The following is a 20,024-nucleotide window of genomic DNA, read 5'->3' as shown; positions in this document are numbered from 1 at the left end:
CAATGCTTGTCTTTCAACCGAGCAAGAGATGAAACCATATTCTGAGCTGTGAAATAAGTGCAGTTGAGTTGCAAGGCCAGCCCTACCATTAGGTATAATGAGGCAGATGCCTCAGGTGGCAGATACTAGGAGGAACTTATGGCAGCCACCCAAGCTTTTTGTGCTGGTCCCGTGCATTATCTGAGAGGCGAGGTCCAAGTCCGGTCCGTGGTCAAAGGTGCAACATGGAGGCAGTCCATAGTAGCTGAAGCTGGGTGCAGGGCAGGGAGTCGGGTGAAGTCAGGAACAGGCATGCAAGCAGGGAGCCAGAGCGGGTCAGGAGCTCTGGCAGAAAACCAGGACCGGGTTCAGGCAGGAACTAGCAACCAACAATGTTGCTCCCACAATTTGGGACTGGGGCTGGTTGGCTTTTATCTGCCCTGAGGCATAGGGCGGCCCCGATCCTCTGGTCACTCACCTCTCCTGGCCTGGAGGCAAGCACTCCTCCTGCGGGAACTTAGTTCCCTCCGCCTCTCCACCCTGAGCCTATGCAGCTCAGGAGAGGCTAGAGGGTTACCGGACCCAGAGGCAACCTCAGCTTCCTCTGACGGGGCTGAGAGTGGAGCACCTGCAGGCAATGGGTCCTCCATCACCTCAGGAGCCAGAGCAGACTCAGCTGATGCCTGCACCTGAGGACCCAGCACAGGTGAGGACCCTTCAGGCTCATACCCCAGCTGGTTTTGGAGGTGAGGAATCCTGTGCAGGCTGGGATCCCTCAGGTTCAGCATCCGAGTCCGAATCCCAGGCCATCACACTTTTGCTCTTGAGCCATTCCCCACCATCACTTAAAAGGCCACTTTCATTCTTCTGAGCTGGTGCCCCAGTGAGGATGTCTGCTTGTTGCTGGTCTGGGACTGCTGAAGAAAGCGTCTCAGTGAGTGTGCAAAGTTCAGGCCACGAGTTTCAGCAGGCATTCTGCTTGTGCATGCATTGTTCCACTAATTCTGCATGTGTTGTTGCAGCCACCCACGGCATTGTAGCATTTTATTTTGCAATGTGGGTCTCCAGCCAAGAAACATGTAAAAAAATGAACATACCAGTGCAAAATGTGCATTGAAATGCATACACTGGTACAAAAATGCTTTCTGGAAAAAGACTTTGCAGAAAAGAAAAGAGTACATTAGAAGAAATTTACACTAAATTGCTGGGGTTTTTGTGAGGATTTTGTTTTTATTTAAAATATAAATCACAAACTGATGAGGAAATGTGTAGAACTGAAGAATGGGGAGATAACAAACTGGAAGAAAGAGAAATGAACATATTTTCCCATCCCTAGGCAGCACAGCTCCATAGCCAGTGTTGCAGTAAGATTCAGTCTTGTTGCCCCTGATGAATGGAAAAGGCATATTATATCTCCTGTAGAAGCCCAAGGAAAGCTATACGAGTACAGTGGTACCTCGGGTTAAGTACTTAATTTGTTCCGGAGGTCCGTTCTTAACCTGAAACTGTTCTTAACCTGAAGCACCACTTTAGCTAATGGGGCCTCCTGTTGCCACCGGAGCCCGATTTCTGTTCTTATCCTGAAGCAAAGTTCTTAACCTGAAGCACTATTTCTGGGTTAGCGGAGTCTGTAACCTGAAGCATATGTAACCCGAGGTACCACTGTATATAATACTCATGCCTGCTTATAAAGTCTTTGCCTATTAAGCATACAACAGTGGAATCATAAACCCATTTCATGAAGATTTAGTTTCTTTATTTGTTTACTGTTCCCATTTCTAGCCTCATTTTCCCCTCCAAAATGAAAATACCTGACAATTCTCAATGAAAAACAACCACCTGATGGTGAAACATCAAAACAGGAGAGAATCAGAGCTCAAAGAAAAGCACTAGCCGACAGAGAAGCAGACGAAATTAAAAAATCTAACCAAAAAACTTAACAGCAAGGAGATCAAAGTCTTATTCGAAAAATTAAACTTTTCAAACCGCTTGTAACACAGTAATTCAGCTGCAAGACACATTAGGATGAATGTGCCAAGCACCCTGCTGTTGGGGGTGGGCATTAATGCTGTGGGGATGCTGTCGTTCCTTTGAGGAACCTGTGAGTACCTCCAGATGTGGCTGGACTACAACTCCCATCATCCCCCAGACCATCAGCTACATTAGCGGGAGTTGAAGTCTGACCAACAATGCTTGGAGGCTTGCAGGTTCCCCACCTGCTGGACCTACAGAGCAGAATGAAATGAAGTGGCAGCACCACCCACTGGCAGCTAAAGGAATGGCTGAGCAGTGCACGTTGGAGTCATCAAAGGGGTTTCTGCAGTCGCTTCACATAACATTGTACCTTTGGGGCCTGCTAGAAAATAACCCTACAAAGTTTGGGCTGATTAGGAATGCTGTTGCACACAGGGTCTGCTTTGGGGCTTCCCATAATGGGAATCTGATTAGCCACTATGACAAGGTAAAGGTAAAGGACCCCTGGATTGTTAAGTCCAGTCAAAGGCAACTAAGGGGTTGTGGCACTCATCTCGCTTTCAGGCCAAGGGAGCCAGTGTTTTTTCGCAGACAGCTTTCTGGGTCATGTGGCTAGCAGAACTAAACTGCTTCTGGCGCAACAGAACACCGTGACAGAAGGCAGAGTGCACGGAAACGCCGTTTACCTTCCTGCCACAGCAGTACCTATTTATCTACTTGCACTGGTGTGCTTTCGCCTTTCGAACTGCTAGGTTGGCAGGTGCTGGGACAGAGCAACGGGAGCTCACTCCGTTGCGGGGATTCAAACTACCAACCTTCTGATCGGCAAGCCCAAGAGGCTCAGTGGTTTAGACCACAGTGCCACCCGTGTCCACTGTGACAACTGGATGCTAGACAAGATGGACCACTGGCCTGTCTCCTTCTGATGTGCTTATGTCTCTATGCTGCGCAGATTCCCAATTATTTGTTTTGTCTAGGAGAACTATTTTTATACACCACTTTTCAGGGGGAACCTCGCAAAGCAGTTTCCATAAAATTATCAAAACAATGAGCATCAATAATTAAAAAAGAGACAATTGCTCGGAAAAGAGCAAAAACTCTCTGCATTGAAGATGCCATTTCTGATTTTATTCCCTTTTAATTTCCAGGTTTGGGCGGGTTCAGAATCTGTCTCTGCGGATGTGCCCTTGCATTATTCAAACCCTGACCACAAGATTTTCATGTGAAGGCACTATAAACACTCTGCGTCTAAACTGCTTCCCTCTGCAGTTTATTTCCCCCCTCAATTAATTCAGCAGCATACCCAGAGTCTGTTAGCACAGGATTCCTTCTGTCCTCAACTTGGCAGCTAGTGGATGAAGTACAGAAAATCGATGGCATCCCTTTTACTCCCCACCCCCCACCCCACTCTCCTGGGAATTCAGATCTATCAATTGTGATGCAGCCAGACTCTTAGTTACACAATAGATCTAAATGGGGGGGGGTGTTGGCAGACAGTGCTAGGCTAGAGCTGGGAATATGGAGAACAGGATGGGGAAGATGTGCAGGCAGGCAGGCATTAGGGTTCTGCTGACAAGGCCAAAACAGGAGCTGAGATGCACTCAGAAAATGCTAAAGATTTTTATTTTCATCCAGTCCTTCCTCAAGCACCTGTTGATTGTGCACAGGCCTTTTACCATATCTTATGTAGACGAATTTGATTCACTTTGCATGCATTTGCTTATTATTTAAGCTACTTAGAGAGGGATCCTACTCCATTTGCACTTTTGAAGTCAACACACAGCCATCCTTTGAAATTCACACAACTCCAAATTTTGCAAGGCAGTTCTCCAGCCAAGTAAAGTTTGCGAATGCCCAGGCTAGGCTGAAGTGTTTCCCACATAAAATGTGATATGTTAAAAATCCATTTCCAATGCATTGATTAGCTCAGTCAGCAGAGAATTAAACTATTAATCTCAGGGTCGTAGGTTTGAGCCCCACATTGGGCAAAATATTCCTGCATTGCAGGAAGTTGGACTTGATTATCCTAGTGGTCCTTCCCAACTCTATAACTCTGTGATGCTATGATGCTAAGATCCCATTTGCAATACCAAGATCCCATCTAGAAGCAACTCCTGAAGTGTCTGGGATGCAATATCAGTTTGGTCAGGAAGGCAGCCACACCCGTGGGTCATGGCAGGTCCACAAGTTAGTTCAGATACTGCAGATGCGCCTTGAATTCTGCCCACTAAGTGACTACCTAGTATGAACAGAGAAATCCGTCAATTTCAGTTCCTTCTATTTCTCACTTAGGGATGCAGGTGGCGCTGTGGGTTAAACCACAGAGCCTAGGGCTTGCTGATCAGAAGGTTGGCGGTTCGAATCCCCATGACGGGGTGAGCTCCCGTTGCTCGGTCCCTGCTCCTACCCACATAGCAGTTCAAAAGCACGTCAAAGTGCAAGTAGATAAATAGGTATCGCTCGGGCAGGAAGGTAAACGGTGTTTCCATGCGCTGCTCTGGTTCGCCAGAAGCGGCTTAGTCATGGTGGCCACATGACCCGGAAGCTGTACGCCGGCTCCCTCGGCCAATAAAGCGAAATGAGCACTGCAACCCCAGAGTTGGTCATGACTGGACCTAATGGTCAGGGGTTCCTTTACTTTATTTCTCACTTTCCTAAATCCAGATCTCCACATATCCGCAGCAATATGTGGGTTGTTGTTTTGTCAAAGCTCATGGAAATTAGTCAGCATTTTAGTATGAGTCTCTCTTAAAATACTTTTTCATATATAATTTTAAGTAACACACACATTTTTGCAAGTAATTCCCCTTTGCAAATGCATTTTAATGTTTTCATTGTGCATTTTTATGCACTCTTCCCCCTAATATATGCATCAGGGTTTGTTTTTTAGAACCGCATTGCAGCATTTGAAGAAGTGGGCATTTTGAAGCTGAATTCTCCTGCGGTGCACAGATTGGTTCAAAATGTGCATATTAGGTCATTTCCCATTAACGTGCAAACAAAACACAACTTCTCCCCAGTCCAGACTGCCTGCTCTGGCTTCTGGCTTCTGTTAAGCAGCAGTGATCTGGCTTCAGCCTTAAATGTCCTACCATTAAAAATCAATAAAATAGAACCCCCATAGTTTCTCAAACTTTCTTTTAGATGTACAAAGTCTTGTCACTTGTCCGTATCTTTGGACTGAAGACTAGGGGGTGGGGGGGATACAGTTCAAGCTGGGAAGAATCCCAAAAGCCTTTAAGATTTGTCAGCAAATAGTTGGTGGTTATTTAAAAACTACCAGAACTGCATTAACGTAATTAATAGCAGGCAGGGTAAAAACCACACATTTCCTCTCGCATGTTGTTCCTTTTTGCCCCCTCCACTGGTTCCACATACAGAACCGAACGCACCTGGCTGTTGAATCTTGCTTCGCCACTGGCAATGGAAAAAAACATACCCTATCTCTTCTGGGGGCACCAGGCCAGCTTAGGGGCCCCAGAGCAGCTTAGTTCCAGGGACTGAGGGGCAGCTACCCCCCTGGCATTGGATATCTGAGGCAGCTCTCCCTCTCTCTACCTAATAGTAGGACCGGCCCTGTTTGGAAGGGATTTCCAAACTTTTGTCCCCACCACGGTTGCAATTTGCAGAAACAACCATTGGTACTAGTGGCTTATTTTTCAAGATAGCAGCTATGCAAAGGTAGAAATGCCACCTCAGATTGGGCCCTTGGCCTCTCAGCTAATTCACCAGCTAATCTAATTAACCCTCAGCCCATGCCATGGACTACTTCATCGGTTGCCTTTTCCATCCCCATTATCCAATTTTAGACCAGGAATAAAATATAGGTCCTCAGGCCCGGGGACCCTAGGTGGCCCTCTGGGCCTCTCTATGTGGCCCTTGGGGCTTTCCTTCCCAGGCCACACTCCTTCCTGGCCCCGCTTTTCTTCCTCCTTGCCCAGATGGAATGTGTCTTGCTTGAACTCTTGCTTGCCTTGACAGAGGATAGAGAGGAATGTTTGAGTGTAAGTGGAAACCAGTCTACTGTTCCAAGGTCAAATTCACCCTTATTGGTCTGCTCGATTTACCTCTGGCCCTGACCACCAGTGGCCCTCAGGTTGGAAAAGGTCCTCACTGGTGCTTTAGAATATCAGCTTTTTGGACCTGAAAGCCATCGCTTATTTGGCTTAGGGCAGCTGTCTCACTTAATGCCACTACCAAGCTGCTCCACATTTGTTTGCAGACACCCTGCTCTATGCAGTGCTTCCCCTCCCAGAGAAACGGTGAATTTGATAAGCCTTCAAAAGAAGCATCCCTTTGACACCTCTCATTCCTCCTATAGGCTACTCATCCAGAAGCACTCTGAAGGTGTCTGAAGCTGCCGGCGAAGCGTTCCGGACCGAAACGAGGCAGGAAATGGCTCTTGCTGCAGCAACTCTCTCGCCTGCGCCACCTTCTTGGTCCACACCAAACAGATCCCAGTTGTTGCAAGAAATCCAGACCAGGTGAGATGCATGGGTTTTCCTCAAGCTCCAAGGCCCAGCACAAAACACCTGGGCGCTGGGGGCCTTGGGCTACTCTCTAATGACACTCTTGCCATTGGCATAACCCTAAGATTCTCCCTCTTCTGCACAAGCATGATACAGAACAGCTGTGCAAAACAGGGAGAGCTTATTCCTTAAAGGCCATAGGATAGACAGTTTCTTTTAGGGAGGGGTCAACACACTTCTCAAGCCAATGGGAAGGCTGGGAAAGAGCTTCCGTGTTATTACAGCTCTGTGCTGCCTTAATTCTTCACGGGATTGTGGTTATGATGCTTTTTCTTCTTGGCATTCACAGTGTTTAGAATCATAGGGCTCTTGAGCTCTGGGACTACTCGATTGGTAGAGCATGAGACTTAATATCAGGGATGTGGGTTCAAGCCCTGCATTGGGCAAAAGATTCCTGCACTGCAGGGGGTACATGATCCTAGTGGTCTCTTCCAACTCTGCAATTCTATGATTCTATGATCAGAGGAGGTTCTGCTTCCCCCCTTGGCAAGTTCCAAGTCCTCCCCAGCCTCCACTGAGGCTCTTTTCTCTGCAGAAAATTGGGGGGAGAACCAGCACCCATGCTCCCTCTTCCAAAGTGGCTGAAGTCAGGGAAGATAGGGAAGATCCATTCCTCCTCCAGTCCACATTCCCACCATTCAGCCTCCTCCTTTTGCTCCTTCATCCTCCTGCATCAGTGCCTTTCAATCAACATCTGATCCCAGCAGCTCATGACAGCTCCCGCCTCTTCCTGCCACTCTTTCAGCAACTGGAGAATCAATTCATCTCTTTCTCACATGGCAGCTAATAAATCTGCCAGCGCCTCCTGACATCACCTGTGCTGTTGTTTGGGCAGGATTTTCTTGGAGAAGCACGCCAGCGAGATGGTGCACCTTGAGCTGTCCTTGATGGCTGAGGAAATCAACATGATCTCTTGCTTTTGCGAATCCTCCAAGCTGAGAAAGGACCTGGTGAGAGAGCTGTCTGTCACAGAGACGGGTGATGGGCAAGAGAAAGAATTTGCTCTATGGAGTTTCCTCCAGTAAATGAGATCTTTGAAGGTGGATGATTGGTCTTGATGCTCAGCATCCAATTATCTGGAATGGTTGCAAGAATCAAAAATGGTGCTATGGTTCCATCCCCAATATCTCCAGGTAGATTTGGAAAAGAACCCTGGAGAACAACTGTCAATCAGTGTAAAAGACTGGAAAAGGGATTGGGAGTCTGTGGCCCTCTAAATGTTGTAGGACTCCACCTTATATTATCCTTGACCAAGGGCCATGCTGATGGGAGTGGGAGTCCAACAAGATCTGGAGAGACAAAGCTTCGTTTCTGAGCACAATTCAAAGTGTTGGTGCTGACCTTTAAAGCCCTAAACGGCCTCAGCCCAGTATACCTGAAGGAGCATCTCCTCCCTCATCATTCAGCCAGGACACTGAGGTCCAGCTCCGAGGGCCTTCTGGCAGTTTCCTCCCCACAAGAAGTGAGATTACAGGGAACCAGGCAGAGGGCCTTCTTGGTAGTGGCACCCTCCCATCAGATGTCAAGGAAATAAACACCTACCTGACTTTTAGAAGACATCTGAAGGCAGCCCTGTTTAGGGAAGTTTTTAATGTTTGGTGTTTTATTGTATTTCTCATATTCTGTTAGGAGCAGCTGGGAAAACCCAGCCAGATGGGCAGAGTATAAATAAATTATTATTATTATTATTATTATTATTATTATTATTATTATTATTATTATTATTATTATTCCCAACCCCCGGTGGTTCCCCCACCCCAACAGCCTGACCCTGAATAAGGCAGCTCCCTACATCCTGATGTCTTTACTGAAACCTAAAAGCATGAAATCCAATTTCCTGATAAAGTCTAATTTACCAGTTGAGCCTTGTTGAGCAATAGTGACTTCTCCAGGTTAGCAGCAAAGGCTGAAGAAGGTTCTTCCACTGCCACCCGAACGTTGACATTTTTAATATCTGTTTTGTGCTCATTGATCCCTTTGCATCAAGAAATTGACCTTATTGCCCTGTGCTTCCCATATCCCTATATTTCCAGGGAACGACACAAAGGCATAACTTGGGAGCCGCCAACGACTGGGACAGCCTCCTGAAGGAGCTGGCTGAGTATCACCAGCATGCTGAAGAAGAGCTTAGGCAGCAGCACTGGGAAGAAATTAAATGTGCCGGGCTCAGCCCCGAGGAAAGAACCCTCAAAGACGGGGCTTTATTCTCTCTGGAAGAAATCCTGCAGAATCTTGCGTCGCTGGGTGCCAACCTGCAAAAAGCAGGGCCCCCCTCTAGATTAGGCCTTGCAAAAGCAAACAGTGTGAGTTGCAACTCCCGGAGTCCTGTGCTTAGCAGACTCCTGTCTTCATTCCCTTTTTCTGTAACCTGTGTTATTCAATGACAGGCCGGTGTGGATGCATTTGGCAGAGAGGTGGGTTGGGTTCGATCGGTGCACGGATATTATGGGGAGAGGGAAAGGTACAGAGACTTTGGGGAAAGGGCCGTAGCTTAGCTGTAGAGCACATATATAAACAAATGCTCATCCCTACTGGGTTTCCCATTGTCGTAGCTCTAGATCCAGCACAGAGAGCAAGACAAGCCTCAGTGCCTCTTCTTCTCAACCCAATTTTCTAGGCTGCTAGTTCTTTGTTCTCCTTCACTGGTCCACAGAGCTTGATAACACCACCTCCAGCCAACAGTAGGGGAAAGGTCCAATTTGGACCACACTTCACAAAACAAGGCAGATCCCTTGCAGACTTCACGGGAATCATCAACTTAGCAAAGAGATTGGTTGACCACTTTAGCAGTCCTTTATTCTTTGCAGAAACCCCATTCCAGGGGGACAAAAGCGCAGGCTTGGTGGGGACCCCAAGGATGACGTCTAAACTAAAAAATATGTTTTTATATACAGTGGTACCTCGGGTTAAGTACCGTATTTTTTGCACCATAACACTCACTTTTTTCCTCCTAAAAAGTAAGGGGAAATGTCTGTGCGTGTTATGGAGGGAATGCCTACGGGTGGCATGCCTACGGATTTTCCTCCTCTAAAAACTACGTGCGTGTTATGGTCGGGTGCGTGTTATAGAGCGAAAAATACGGTACTTAATTTGTTCTGGAGGTCCGTACTTAACCTGAAACTGTTCTTAACCTGAAGCACCACTTTAGCTAATGGGGCCTCCTGCTGCTGCCGCGCCACCAGAGCATGATTTCTGTTCTCATCCTGAAGCAAAGTTCTTAAGCTGAAGAACTATTTCTGGGTTAGCGGAGTCTGTAACCTGAAGCATATGTAACCCGAGGTACCACTGTATACTGAAAGCCATCCAGAGTGGCTGCTGAAGGCCAACCAGATGGGCAGGGTATAAATTGTTGTTGTTGTTATCCCCCTGGCAAAAAACAATGCCCTTACAGCAACGTTATCTGTTGCTCTGCAGGAAACTCAAACTTTGGAGAGCAAGCTGGACAGAGGCTCAGTGGCTCAAAAACTGCGAGCCATGGCAAGCAAGATAGTGAAGCAAGAAGCTATGAAGCAAATATGGATACACAGAGTTCTGGATTGTTACAACCAACTCCAGGTACAGCCCAGCCTCTTGTTTCAGAGGAAGGGCCATAGCTCAGTGACAGAGCACCTGCCTTGCATGCAGAAGGTCCCAGGTTCAATGGCTGACAGCTCCAAGTAGGGCTGGGAGGGAACCGTCTCTGAAAATCTGGCTGCCTGCCAGTGTAGAGAATACTGAGCTAGATGGACCAAGTGTCTGACTCAGGCCAAGACAGCTTCCTATGTTCCTTCACCTCAGTTCTCCTAATTTTAATGGGTAACTATATCCTGCATAGGGACGCGGGTGGCGCTGTGGGTTAAAGCCTCAGCGCCTAGGGCTTGCCGATCGAAAGGTCAGCAGTTCGAATCCCCGCGGCGGGGTGCGCTCCCGCTGCTCAGTCCCAGCGCCTGCCAACCTAGCAGTTCGAAAGCACCCCCGGGGGCAAGTAGATAAATAGGTACCGCTTACCAGCGGGAAGGTAAACGGCGTTCCGTGTGCTGTGCTGGCTCGCCAGATGCAGCTTTGTCACGCTGGCCACGTGACCCGGAAGTGTCTCCGGACAGCGCTGGCCCCCGGCCAATAGATGTGAGATGGGCGCACAAACCCCAGAGTCTGTCAAGACTGGCCCGTTCGGGCAGGGGTACCTTTACCTTTACCTATATCCTGCATGGGGACGCAGGTGACGCTGTGAGTTAAACCACAGAGCCTAGGGCTTGCCGATCAGAAGGTTGGTGGTTCGAATCCCCACGGCGGGGTGAGCTCCCATTGCTTGGTCCCTGCTCCTGCCAACCTAGCAGTTCGAAAGCATGTCAAAGTTCAAGTAGATAAATAGGTACCACTCTGGCGGGAAGGTAAACGGCGTTTCCGTGTGCTGCTCTGGTTGGCCAGAAGCAGCTTAGTCATGCTGGCCACATGACCCGGAAGCTGTACGCCGGCTCCCTCAGCCAATAAAGCGAGATGAGCGCCGCAACCCCAGAGTCGGTCATGACTGGACCTAATGGTCAGGGGTCCCTTAACTTTACCTTTATATCCTGCTTGTACTATCTTCATGAGTTGTTCTAACTTTGCTCGGTTGCAGCTCCTCCCATGGAGCCGCCACTGCTAACATTGGTGTGAATTTCTCTACCTTCTGCCCTAAGAGATGGAGCTGTCCGGAAGATGTATTACAGGTTCTGGACAACTTATGCTACATAGCTGCAGGGGAAACGGTGGCCCGTGAGGTGGCCCAGTCAGCTGAGCAACATCAGGTGGAGAGAGTGATGACCTTTCTCCAAAAGTCCTCTAAGGAAGGGAAAATACTTGTCTCTTTCAAAGAAATGGATGAAGCTGAGCTGAGGAAGCTACAGGCACCGATCCAAATGGAACTGCAAGCACAGATAGAGGAAAAGGTACAGAAACTGCGCTCCATTGGCCTGGCTGCATCCAGATGTGCCTGTCAGGCTTTGGGGAAACAGCTTCCTCCCTCCCTTTGGCTGTGGATAAGCAGAACAAAGCAAAAATAGCCTCTTGCTGTTTAAAGAGATTTTAATGATCGCAGCAAAAGAACAGAGTCCATTCTTGGAGTGAAGGTGCTCCCTATTAAGGTTTCCACCCACTCCACCCCAAGTCACCCAAGTCACTTCCTCGTCTTGCAATCTGATCTCGCAACCACTGTGCCTTCTGTGCAGCTACCTTATCTAATTTCCTTGACCTTGGACTGATCAGCTGGATACTTTCCAGCGAACCAGAATCTGTTCTCTCTCTCTCTCTCTCTCTCTCTCTCTCTCTCTCTCTCTCTCCTGGTTCTTTTTCTCCCAGCTATTCACTACCCAGTTCTTCCCAACTTTTATCTTCAGAACTCTGCCCCTCTGCAAACCACTGTTCCAAATCTATACTGTCCCACTGCTCCTGAGAAGATTCAGGTTCCTGATCTGTAGCAGGGGGGGAAGGGGGAGGCTCCATCCATTCCTCATCTGTGCAGCCCTCCTCACGTGGTCCCTGACAGTGCCCCAAACTCAGGATTCATCTGTCAGGAAAAGGCAACAGCTGGAAGTAGAACACCGACTCTGCATGCATAAGGTCTGCATGCAATGGTCTGACTCTGCAATTATCCACACTTGCCTTTCATCCACTCTTCCCTTCAACCTTTTAAAAATGGTTCTACAAGGGTTTCTCATTGTTTCCTCCAGCTGGAAGCCAAAGAAATGGAAGTGATTCAGGAGGTGGGCAAGCAGACCCCAGGCTCCGCTGCTGCTGAACAACTGGCATATTTTCTCCTGACTCAGAGGCATCTACGGCAAACAGTCCTAGTATCAGAAGGTATCTCGAGGCTTCAAAAAGCAGGCCCCAGAACACCAGGCGATCAGAGCTCCACAGAAGACCCTGCTCAGGAGGTAGGGACAAGTGTTCCTGCCAACGGACATCTCTAAGATATTTTTGATAGTGGAGAAGAATGTCTGTCAAAATTGCAGCATTGTGCAGATGCTACAAGTCAGCAACTCTGAGTGCTGGAAGATTGACAGGATGTAAAGCTGTCTTATATTTAGCCTCAGCCTGCTTTCAGCAGCCTTTTGCTCTACAATTGTTTTGGACTGCAACTCCCATACATTTCAGCCAGGGGGCAGCCACTGGGAAGGCCCTGTCCCTCATTTGATTCAGCGGGGGCACCCAGAGCAGGGCCTCCAAAGGGGATCTTGAGGTTCAGGTAGGTACGTACAGGAGAAGGTGATCTTTCAGGTAGCCTGGCTCCAAGCAGGTACCTTTGAATGTCAGTTGCAGGGCAGCAGAAAGCAGGGGAGGTCTGTTTGCTTGTCAGCTTCCCAGAGGCTGAGCACAGTCGAAGGCAACATTCTGTGCTAGATAGAATGCACACAGAAAAGCTCTTCTATTGCTCTTTTTAAACAAAATAAAAGAGGGTGGTCTTGATCATATTGAATCTGGCCCTTTCTGTGTTTCAGGAGCTGTTTGTGGATGAAGAGATGAAGGGCATTGCTCAGCTGCTGAAGGGGAAAAAGGAGTATGAGGACTCTGTGCTGGAGCTGCAACACACAGCACAGTTGCTGCAGTTGAGGGAGAGGCAATTTCAAGAGACGGTCCAAATGCTGAAGGCTCACTCCTCAGACAAGGTGACAATGAACTGACATTATTATGATGCATTGAAATTACATTCTGCTCTTCCTCCCCAAGCAGCCCAGGGTAGCAAACAGACACTTTAGAAACCAAAAAGAAAGCAAAAAAGTAAAAAAAAAAATATATCTAAAAACCATTACAGTGGTACCTCGGGTTAAGAACTTGATTCATTCTGGGGGTCCGTTCTTAACCTGAAACTGTTCTTAACCTGAGGTACCACTTTAGCTAATGGGGCCTCCCACTGCTACCGTACCACCAGAGCACGATTTCTGTTCTCATCCTGAAGCAAAGTTCTTAATCCAAGGTCCTATTTCTGGGTTAGCAAAGTCTGTAACCTGAAGCTTCTGTAGCCCAAGGTACCACTGTAGAAGGTTTGCTGTTGCAGCTCAATTCCTGTTTGCACTGGCTTGTCCTCTGCTACCTCCCAAAGCAGCCAATTTGTGTTATGCCTCATGGCAGCCATTTTGAATGCTGCTCACAGCGTTTCCTCAAAATTCCGAGTGTGCCCCCTGACCTGCAAAGACTCACAAGCCCTACATTAACAGTGGCTATTTTTGCTGACTCCTCTGCTATTGTGCAACCTAACCACTGCCTGTATTTCCTATCCTTCTCTCTCGCTGTTTCAATGGGGCCTTCAAACAGCAGCGCCTGGAGGATGCTCGCCAGATAGCCAGTGGACTGCAGGACTTCAGGAAGCAGAAAACCAGAGAGCTGGCAGAGCTGCTGAGAACTTACCTGCTGGGCAGCCAGAAGGCAAAAGAGGGAACCTCAGGCAATCCCAGTCCGCCCCAGGTAGAATTGCCATGGAAGCCTTTGGTTTTCTGCAGGGAAGATTCAAATGAGGTTGCCAGATGAGAAGAAGTAAATCACTTCTTGTTTCTTAAAAAAAAATTAATTGAAAGTCATGGTTTCTTTCTGCCCTGCAGAGTGAAAGTCCTCCTCTAGAAAAAAAAGGTAAAGGAGGAAAAGGAAAAGAGAAATGGGTGGATTCCCAAGAAGCTCGGTTGGTGGAGCTGGAGGAATCTTACCGGGAGCAAATATTGGAAGAGAAAGCCAAACTAGAGGATCAGCTGGAAAGAGGGGAAATGAAGAAGTGGTCAAAGCAGGTGGGAGCAGGAGCATTGTCATTCAAATGGTGTTCATGCACCACATCATGTGATCGATTATGTGGGGCGGGGCTTACCTGGGCACTCCAATATTATTATTATTTTTTTAAAAAATGATATTTATTACTTTTTTAACATTTCCAGCACAACATTACAAACAAAAAAAGAGAAAACAAAAAACAAAAAACAATGCAAATACAATACAAAAACGCTACATGGACTAACAAAACAAACAAAAACAAGCAAAAACAATTTAAAAACACCTCAGATATTTTCAATATCTTATATTTCATTCACTTATTTCCAGCGACCTCCTCCCACCTCCCTTTTTGTATTCCACTTCTATTATTTGTTTCAGCAATTCCTTTCCATCTTACTCTGTTTTCTGTTCTATAATTATCTTAACACATTCTTGCCATACTTTTCCTTTAATTTTCTATTGGTCTATTTATACTTAATTCCTTATGACATTTCTGCTAAAGCCATATATTTTCATTCCAACATTTTTCTAACATTCCTTAAGTTTACAATATTTCTATAAATAATCTTTAAACTTTTTCCAATCTTCTTCCACCGACTCTTCACCCTGGTCTCGGATCTTGCCAGTCATTTCCGCCAATTCCATATAGTCCATCAACTTCATCTGCCATTGTCCAACACTTTAGTGCTTTCAAGAAGCAGCCATTCTCTCAACCAGCAAAAAGCAGATGGTTCACAGCAAAGTTTAAAGGTCTGGCAGGGCAGGTCCCCCTCCTTCTTTGGCATCCATCAATATCTTAAATTTTACTCGAGGCTTCCTGCCCTGCCAAACAACTCTGGGAGCATCCCTCTGCCACCTCCTGAGACCCTCCATCCCATCCAAAGCTTGCAATGTTTGAAACAAAAGCAACATCCCCAGCAAAACAGCAGCCCTCATCCCCACCACAATAACTCGGCCCAACAGTAACAACTTCTGATTTGTCCATATTTCCAAATCCCCCTTCTCTTCAATCCAACATCCTTCACAATTATCCTTAAGCAGATTCACATTTTTGGCGGTCATACTAACCCCCAAATACCTCTCTTTCTCAACCAATGTTAGTATCACCTCCTGAAACTCTGTCAAGCTTTCCTTTTCCAATTCAGATAGGGCTCTGGTCCTCAAATTCATCTGTTCTTCTTTAAGTTCAATCATAACGAATGTCAACTTATGCTCGTCAAGTTGTCTTTGTATGGATGGGACTCTCCTCTCCTGTTGTATTGCTTTAGATTCAGCAGCAAGGGTTTTTCCCCTAACTTCATCTGCAGTTTGCCATATCAAAGTAGATTCCTGTGTCAGTTTCTGGGTGGTTTCTGAATTGGTATTCACCTTTTGTCCCAAGTTATTTAAAATTTCTACAGTTGAATCAATTTCAATATTTGCAACATCCAATTTCACATTTATCGCATCTGTTTTCTTGTGGAGTTGTTCCAGCGAATCGTTTATTTTCAATAATGCAGCCACTAAGGCCTCCTCTGTCGACATCCCGTCTGTTTTTTCCTTTCCTTTGCCATAACACTTGAGAGATTCAAGGTCAATTCCAAAGTCTCACACTTTTTTATCTTGCATCTGGAAATTCCCCTAGCCCAGCTCCTATAAAGTAACCAATTTCAAAAGCTTCCACTAGGGGAAAGCAAGTTGTATTTGTATCGGTCAGTATGTCCTCTTTTAAACACAGTTTCAATAATCCACAGTTAGTTTCAATTTTCAGTTACTTTCCTCCTTTTTTAATAAAGTTCAATAAGGTTGTTTCAGTTTTCCGTTACTTTTACTCCTTTATAAGTGCAGACGAAAACAATGGAAACAATGTATCTCTCTTATGCTAGCTGTCACCGAACGTTCTATTTGCTGTCAATGAACCTTCCAAGACACGTGGGTCTTACTAGCAGCCCGTTTCCAGGTTTGGAACGGTGGTATTTTAACTTCCTTCACTCACTCCTGCAGGGATACACAATCCAAAGCCTCCCCCCTCTTCTCCTGCTTCCAAGGGGGGTTTAATATTTTTTACTGATGAGAATTTAGTCCTTTACAATAGGCTTTCCAAGACTTTAGCTTGCAACCTCTTTGCCTCAGTCTTATTTACAAAAAGGGGAGGCTTCCGGGTTAGCACCACCGGCAATGGCGGAATTCCTCTGATCATGAGGAATTTGCCTCGTGGAAATTCGGGTCTGGCCACCACGGCGAAGGCGGAGACCCACTAAAAATCACAGGCGGGTGAAGCCTGTGAACGTGGGATTCGGCGGGCACCTTTTGCGCCTCCCCTACTCGCGGGGAAACCTGGTTTCGGGGATCCGGAGCGACGTGGGGTGAGCGGTGCGGTGCTTCGGATTGACTGCTTTTTCCACGGAGCGAAGCCACATAGCTGTTGCCGGAGAGCGCTGACTTTTTCCTGTGGACAATTTGATCTTAAAGTAACTACCCGTGAGTAGAATGAAGAATTGGATTTTTAAACGTCTTAATTTGGCACCGAAACGGGGAGGCTCAAAACAAGCACTCCAATATTTTTTTCCAAGTTGGCACCCCTACATGACTTCTACACACACAAAATGTAGTTCTATGTCACTGAAGGAGATACTGTAGTTCCTGGCTTCTGCAGTTTCCAGTATTGTGAGGTCTATTAAAGAGGCTCAGAGCATTATGCAGAAATGTCTCTAGTCTGCCCCAGCTGGACTCCAGGAGGTAGAGGGTCAGGACTCACAGATATTTAGAGGGAATGCAGATAGCAACTCAGGGCTTAACCCTTATTCTTGTTAGAAACTGATCAGAGAACATGATGAGACGGTGACCTTTCTGGACAAGGTGTTTCGCCAAGATGTGCACAAGCTCAGAGGGAGGATGGAGAAAGATCAAAGGAGAAAATACTCAGGTCAAGAAGACGGAAATTCTCTGACGTCTGAAGCTGCCTCTTTGCCGGGACAAAACCAACCCAGCCTGGCTGAAGACAGAGTTCTCTCCCTCTTGGCAGAAAGTAAGTCTCCTTGGCTGCTAACAGAAAGTTAAGCCAGCCTTGTCACTCATCCATGGCTCAGTGAGCACTTTCAAAATAAAGTGAGTGACACTCAGTGATGGAAGCTGAGGCTTCAATCACATAAATGGAGAGACCTTCATTGGTTGCTAGCAAAGCTGATGATTTCGGAGTTGTTGTCTCAGACCAATAGCCCAATCTGAAGTTTGTTTACTTGGGTCATGTTAATGCCATGCATTTTAAACACTATTATACCACTTTAACAGCCATTTAAAGACAATTATGGGAGCTGTAGTTTGCTAAGGGTGCTGAGAGCTGCTAAGAGGTGTCTAATCGCTGTCGTCATCGTCCCAGCTACAATTTCCAGAGAGGTTTAAAAAGAACCCCTCAGGGATCTCTGGAAATTGCAGCTCTGTGAAAGGACTAGGTTGTTGTTGTTGTTTAGTCGTTTAGTCATGTCCGACTCTCCATGACCCCATGGACCAGAGCACGCCAGGCACTCCTGTCTTCCACTGCCTCCCGCAGTTTGGTCAAACTCATGCTGGTAGCTTCGAGAACACTGTCCAACCATCTCGTCCTCTATCATCCCCTTCTCCTTGTGCCCTCCATCTTTCCTAACGTCAGAGTCTTTTCCAGGGAGTCTTCTCTTCTCATGAGGTGGCCAAAATATTGGAGCCTCAGCTTCACGATCTGTCCTTCCAGTGAGCACTCAGGGCTGATTTCCTTAAGAATGGATACGTTTGATCTTCTTGCAGTCCATGGGACTCTCAAGAGTCTCCTCCAGCACCAGAATTCAAAAGCATCAATTCTTTGGCGATCAGCCTTCTTTATGGTCCAGCTCTCACTTTCATACATCACTACTGGGAAAACCATAGCTAGGTACCAAAGGACTAGGTACCTCCTAGCAACTCTCAGCACCCTTAGCAAACTACAGCTCCCATAATTCTTAGGGGAAGTCATGTCTATTTGAATGTATGGTGTAAATGTGGCATTGGTCAACGAATCCCATGGGGTCATAGCCATTTCCAGAGCAGCATGCGGAGCCCTCTCCAGAACTACTTTCTCTCACTCTCAATTTTGGTTTCTCCCACTTTTTCCTTTCTTAAGTTCAGTTCACCTCATTTATGCATCAGTATGCAAATTATCAAGCAAAAAATCTGCATGAAAATACAAGTGCGTTTTCGGGCACATTTTTTAGCAACATAAGTTGTTTAGCTCAGCATTACCTACACTGACAGGCATCCAGGATTTCAGGCAAGAAGCGTTTCCAGCAATACATGGAGATGCTGGGATTGAATTTGGGATCTTCTGCATGCAAAACCAGTGCTCTACTACTAAGCTACAGCCCTTCCCCTGACAGTTTTTTCCTAATATATAGGTACATGCTTTTCCCGTGATATCAGCCTTACACAAGCTTTTTGATGCTGTTTTTGATTGAGAAATGGCATCATCAAGTTTGGAGGAGTGTGAATCTCAAGGATAGTTGCATTAAGAAGAGAAATGAACTATTTTCTCTCCCACCCCACAGACAGGAGGGGTGGCAGGGATATGAATGTGTCTACACCATTCTTTGTCTTAGATCACACTAGCTAGATTAATAATAATAATAAATAATAATAATAATAATAATAATAATAATAATAATAATAATAATAATAATTTATTTATATCCGGCCCTTCCCAGCCGAAGCCGGGCTCAGAGCGGCTAACAACAGTAAAATAATACAGCATTCTAAAATCAGTGCTCTTCCCTTGCAGATATCAAGGTCTTGAAGCAAACTGAACTCCTAGTGAGTTTACGAACCACCCTGCTGAATCCTCAGTTCACAGCTCTTCTGTCTGGTAAGGCTTCCAAAGTGATTGTTGTCACATCATCTGATGCTATGTCTCACTTTTGCAAAGGATTGAAGGCTCCTGTGCACTCCGGAACGAGCTATATTGCATGTTAGTTATGAAATGCGCCCTGTGAGTAGCCAAACTTGGCCAAAAAAACCGCCTGCCAACAAGCAATGTGAATTCTCTTCCCGTTTGTGTAGATAGCAATGGATCTGGTGGTATGACATCTTCCAAGCTCCTTGCTCTTCTGAAGGATGTGAATTGCCAAATCCAAAAGTGTGCAGCGGCAGTTGGACTGCTGGATGTCCATCGTCCGGAATATGGTAATTCCTTTGCATTGCACTCTCTGTTCTGCTTTCAGTAGACAAAGGCTTCAGCACCATGGACAGGTTCTTTTCTGGGGGGAGGCTACTGGATCAACAGCTTGATTGGGGCCTTGGTTCATTGCCTTTGAAGATATAACAGCTGTTCTTGCTCTCTGCCCCACCCAACCCCTCTGTCTGTCTCTCTCTCTCTCTCTCTCTCTCTCTCTCTCTCTCTCTCACACACACACACACACACACAAACACACACACACACACACATACAATATAGCTACACCCCTTTTACTCTTGTGTCTTATCTCTGTGGCCTTCTCCTTCTCCTCTCTGCTGCCCACTTCCTTCTCAAATCATCCCAAATTCTTTTAAGAATTGACACATCAGTACAAATCAAGTACCGTATTTTTCACTCTATAAGATGCACCAGACCACAAGACACACCTAGTTTTTGGAGGAGGAAAACAAGGGGAAAAAATATACTGAATCTCAGAAGCCAGAACAGCAAGAGGGATCGCTGCACAGTGAAAGCAGCAATCCCTCTTGCTTTTCTGGCTTCTGGGATAGCTGCGCAGCCAGCATTCACTCCATAAGATGCACACACATTTCCCCTTACTTTTTAGGAGAGAAAAAGTGAGTCTTATAGAGCAAAAAATATGGTAATTCATGAAC

The 20,024-nt window shown here is 46.4% G+C and overlaps 1 protein-coding gene and 1 long non-coding RNA gene across 2 annotated transcripts in view; one reads left to right on the top strand and one right to left on the bottom strand.

The window, feature by feature from the left end:
- LOC308574541 (uncharacterized protein) overlaps positions 1-20,024 on the top strand; it is a 55,750-nt gene that overhangs the window by 24,621 nt on the left and 11,105 nt on the right. The window contains exons 17-28 of the mRNA XM_081172440.1: positions 6,275-6,437; positions 7,318-7,432; positions 8,516-8,785; positions 9,897-10,037; positions 11,141-11,389; positions 12,170-12,373; positions 12,938-13,105; positions 13,752-13,901; positions 14,036-14,215; positions 16,989-17,202; positions 18,958-19,041; positions 19,236-19,358. Coding sequence (XP_081028566.1) covers positions 6,275-6,437; positions 7,318-7,432; positions 8,516-8,785; positions 9,897-10,037; positions 11,141-11,389; positions 12,170-12,373; positions 12,938-13,105; positions 13,752-13,901; positions 14,036-14,215; positions 16,989-17,202; positions 18,958-19,041; positions 19,236-19,358 — 2,061 coding nt within the window. The remainder of the gene's footprint in view (positions 1-6,274; positions 6,438-7,317; positions 7,433-8,515; positions 8,786-9,896; positions 10,038-11,140; positions 11,390-12,169; positions 12,374-12,937; positions 13,106-13,751; positions 13,902-14,035; positions 14,216-16,988; positions 17,203-18,957; positions 19,042-19,235; positions 19,359-20,024) is intronic.
- LOC308574716 lies at positions 1,190-3,333 on the bottom strand. The gene is made up of 2 exons (XR_014002567.1): positions 3,257-3,333; positions 1,190-1,365 (listed from the first exon to the last, which is right to left on the bottom strand). It is a non-coding gene; the product is annotated as an uncharacterized lncRNA (long non-coding RNA).

Source organism: Podarcis bocagei, assembly GCF_964188305.1.
Source record: "Podarcis bocagei genome assembly, chromosome: 15".
Taxonomy (NCBI): Eukaryota; Metazoa; Chordata; class Lepidosauria; order Squamata; family Lacertidae; genus Podarcis; species Podarcis bocagei.
This window is presented reverse-complemented; position numbering and strand designations above follow the sequence as displayed.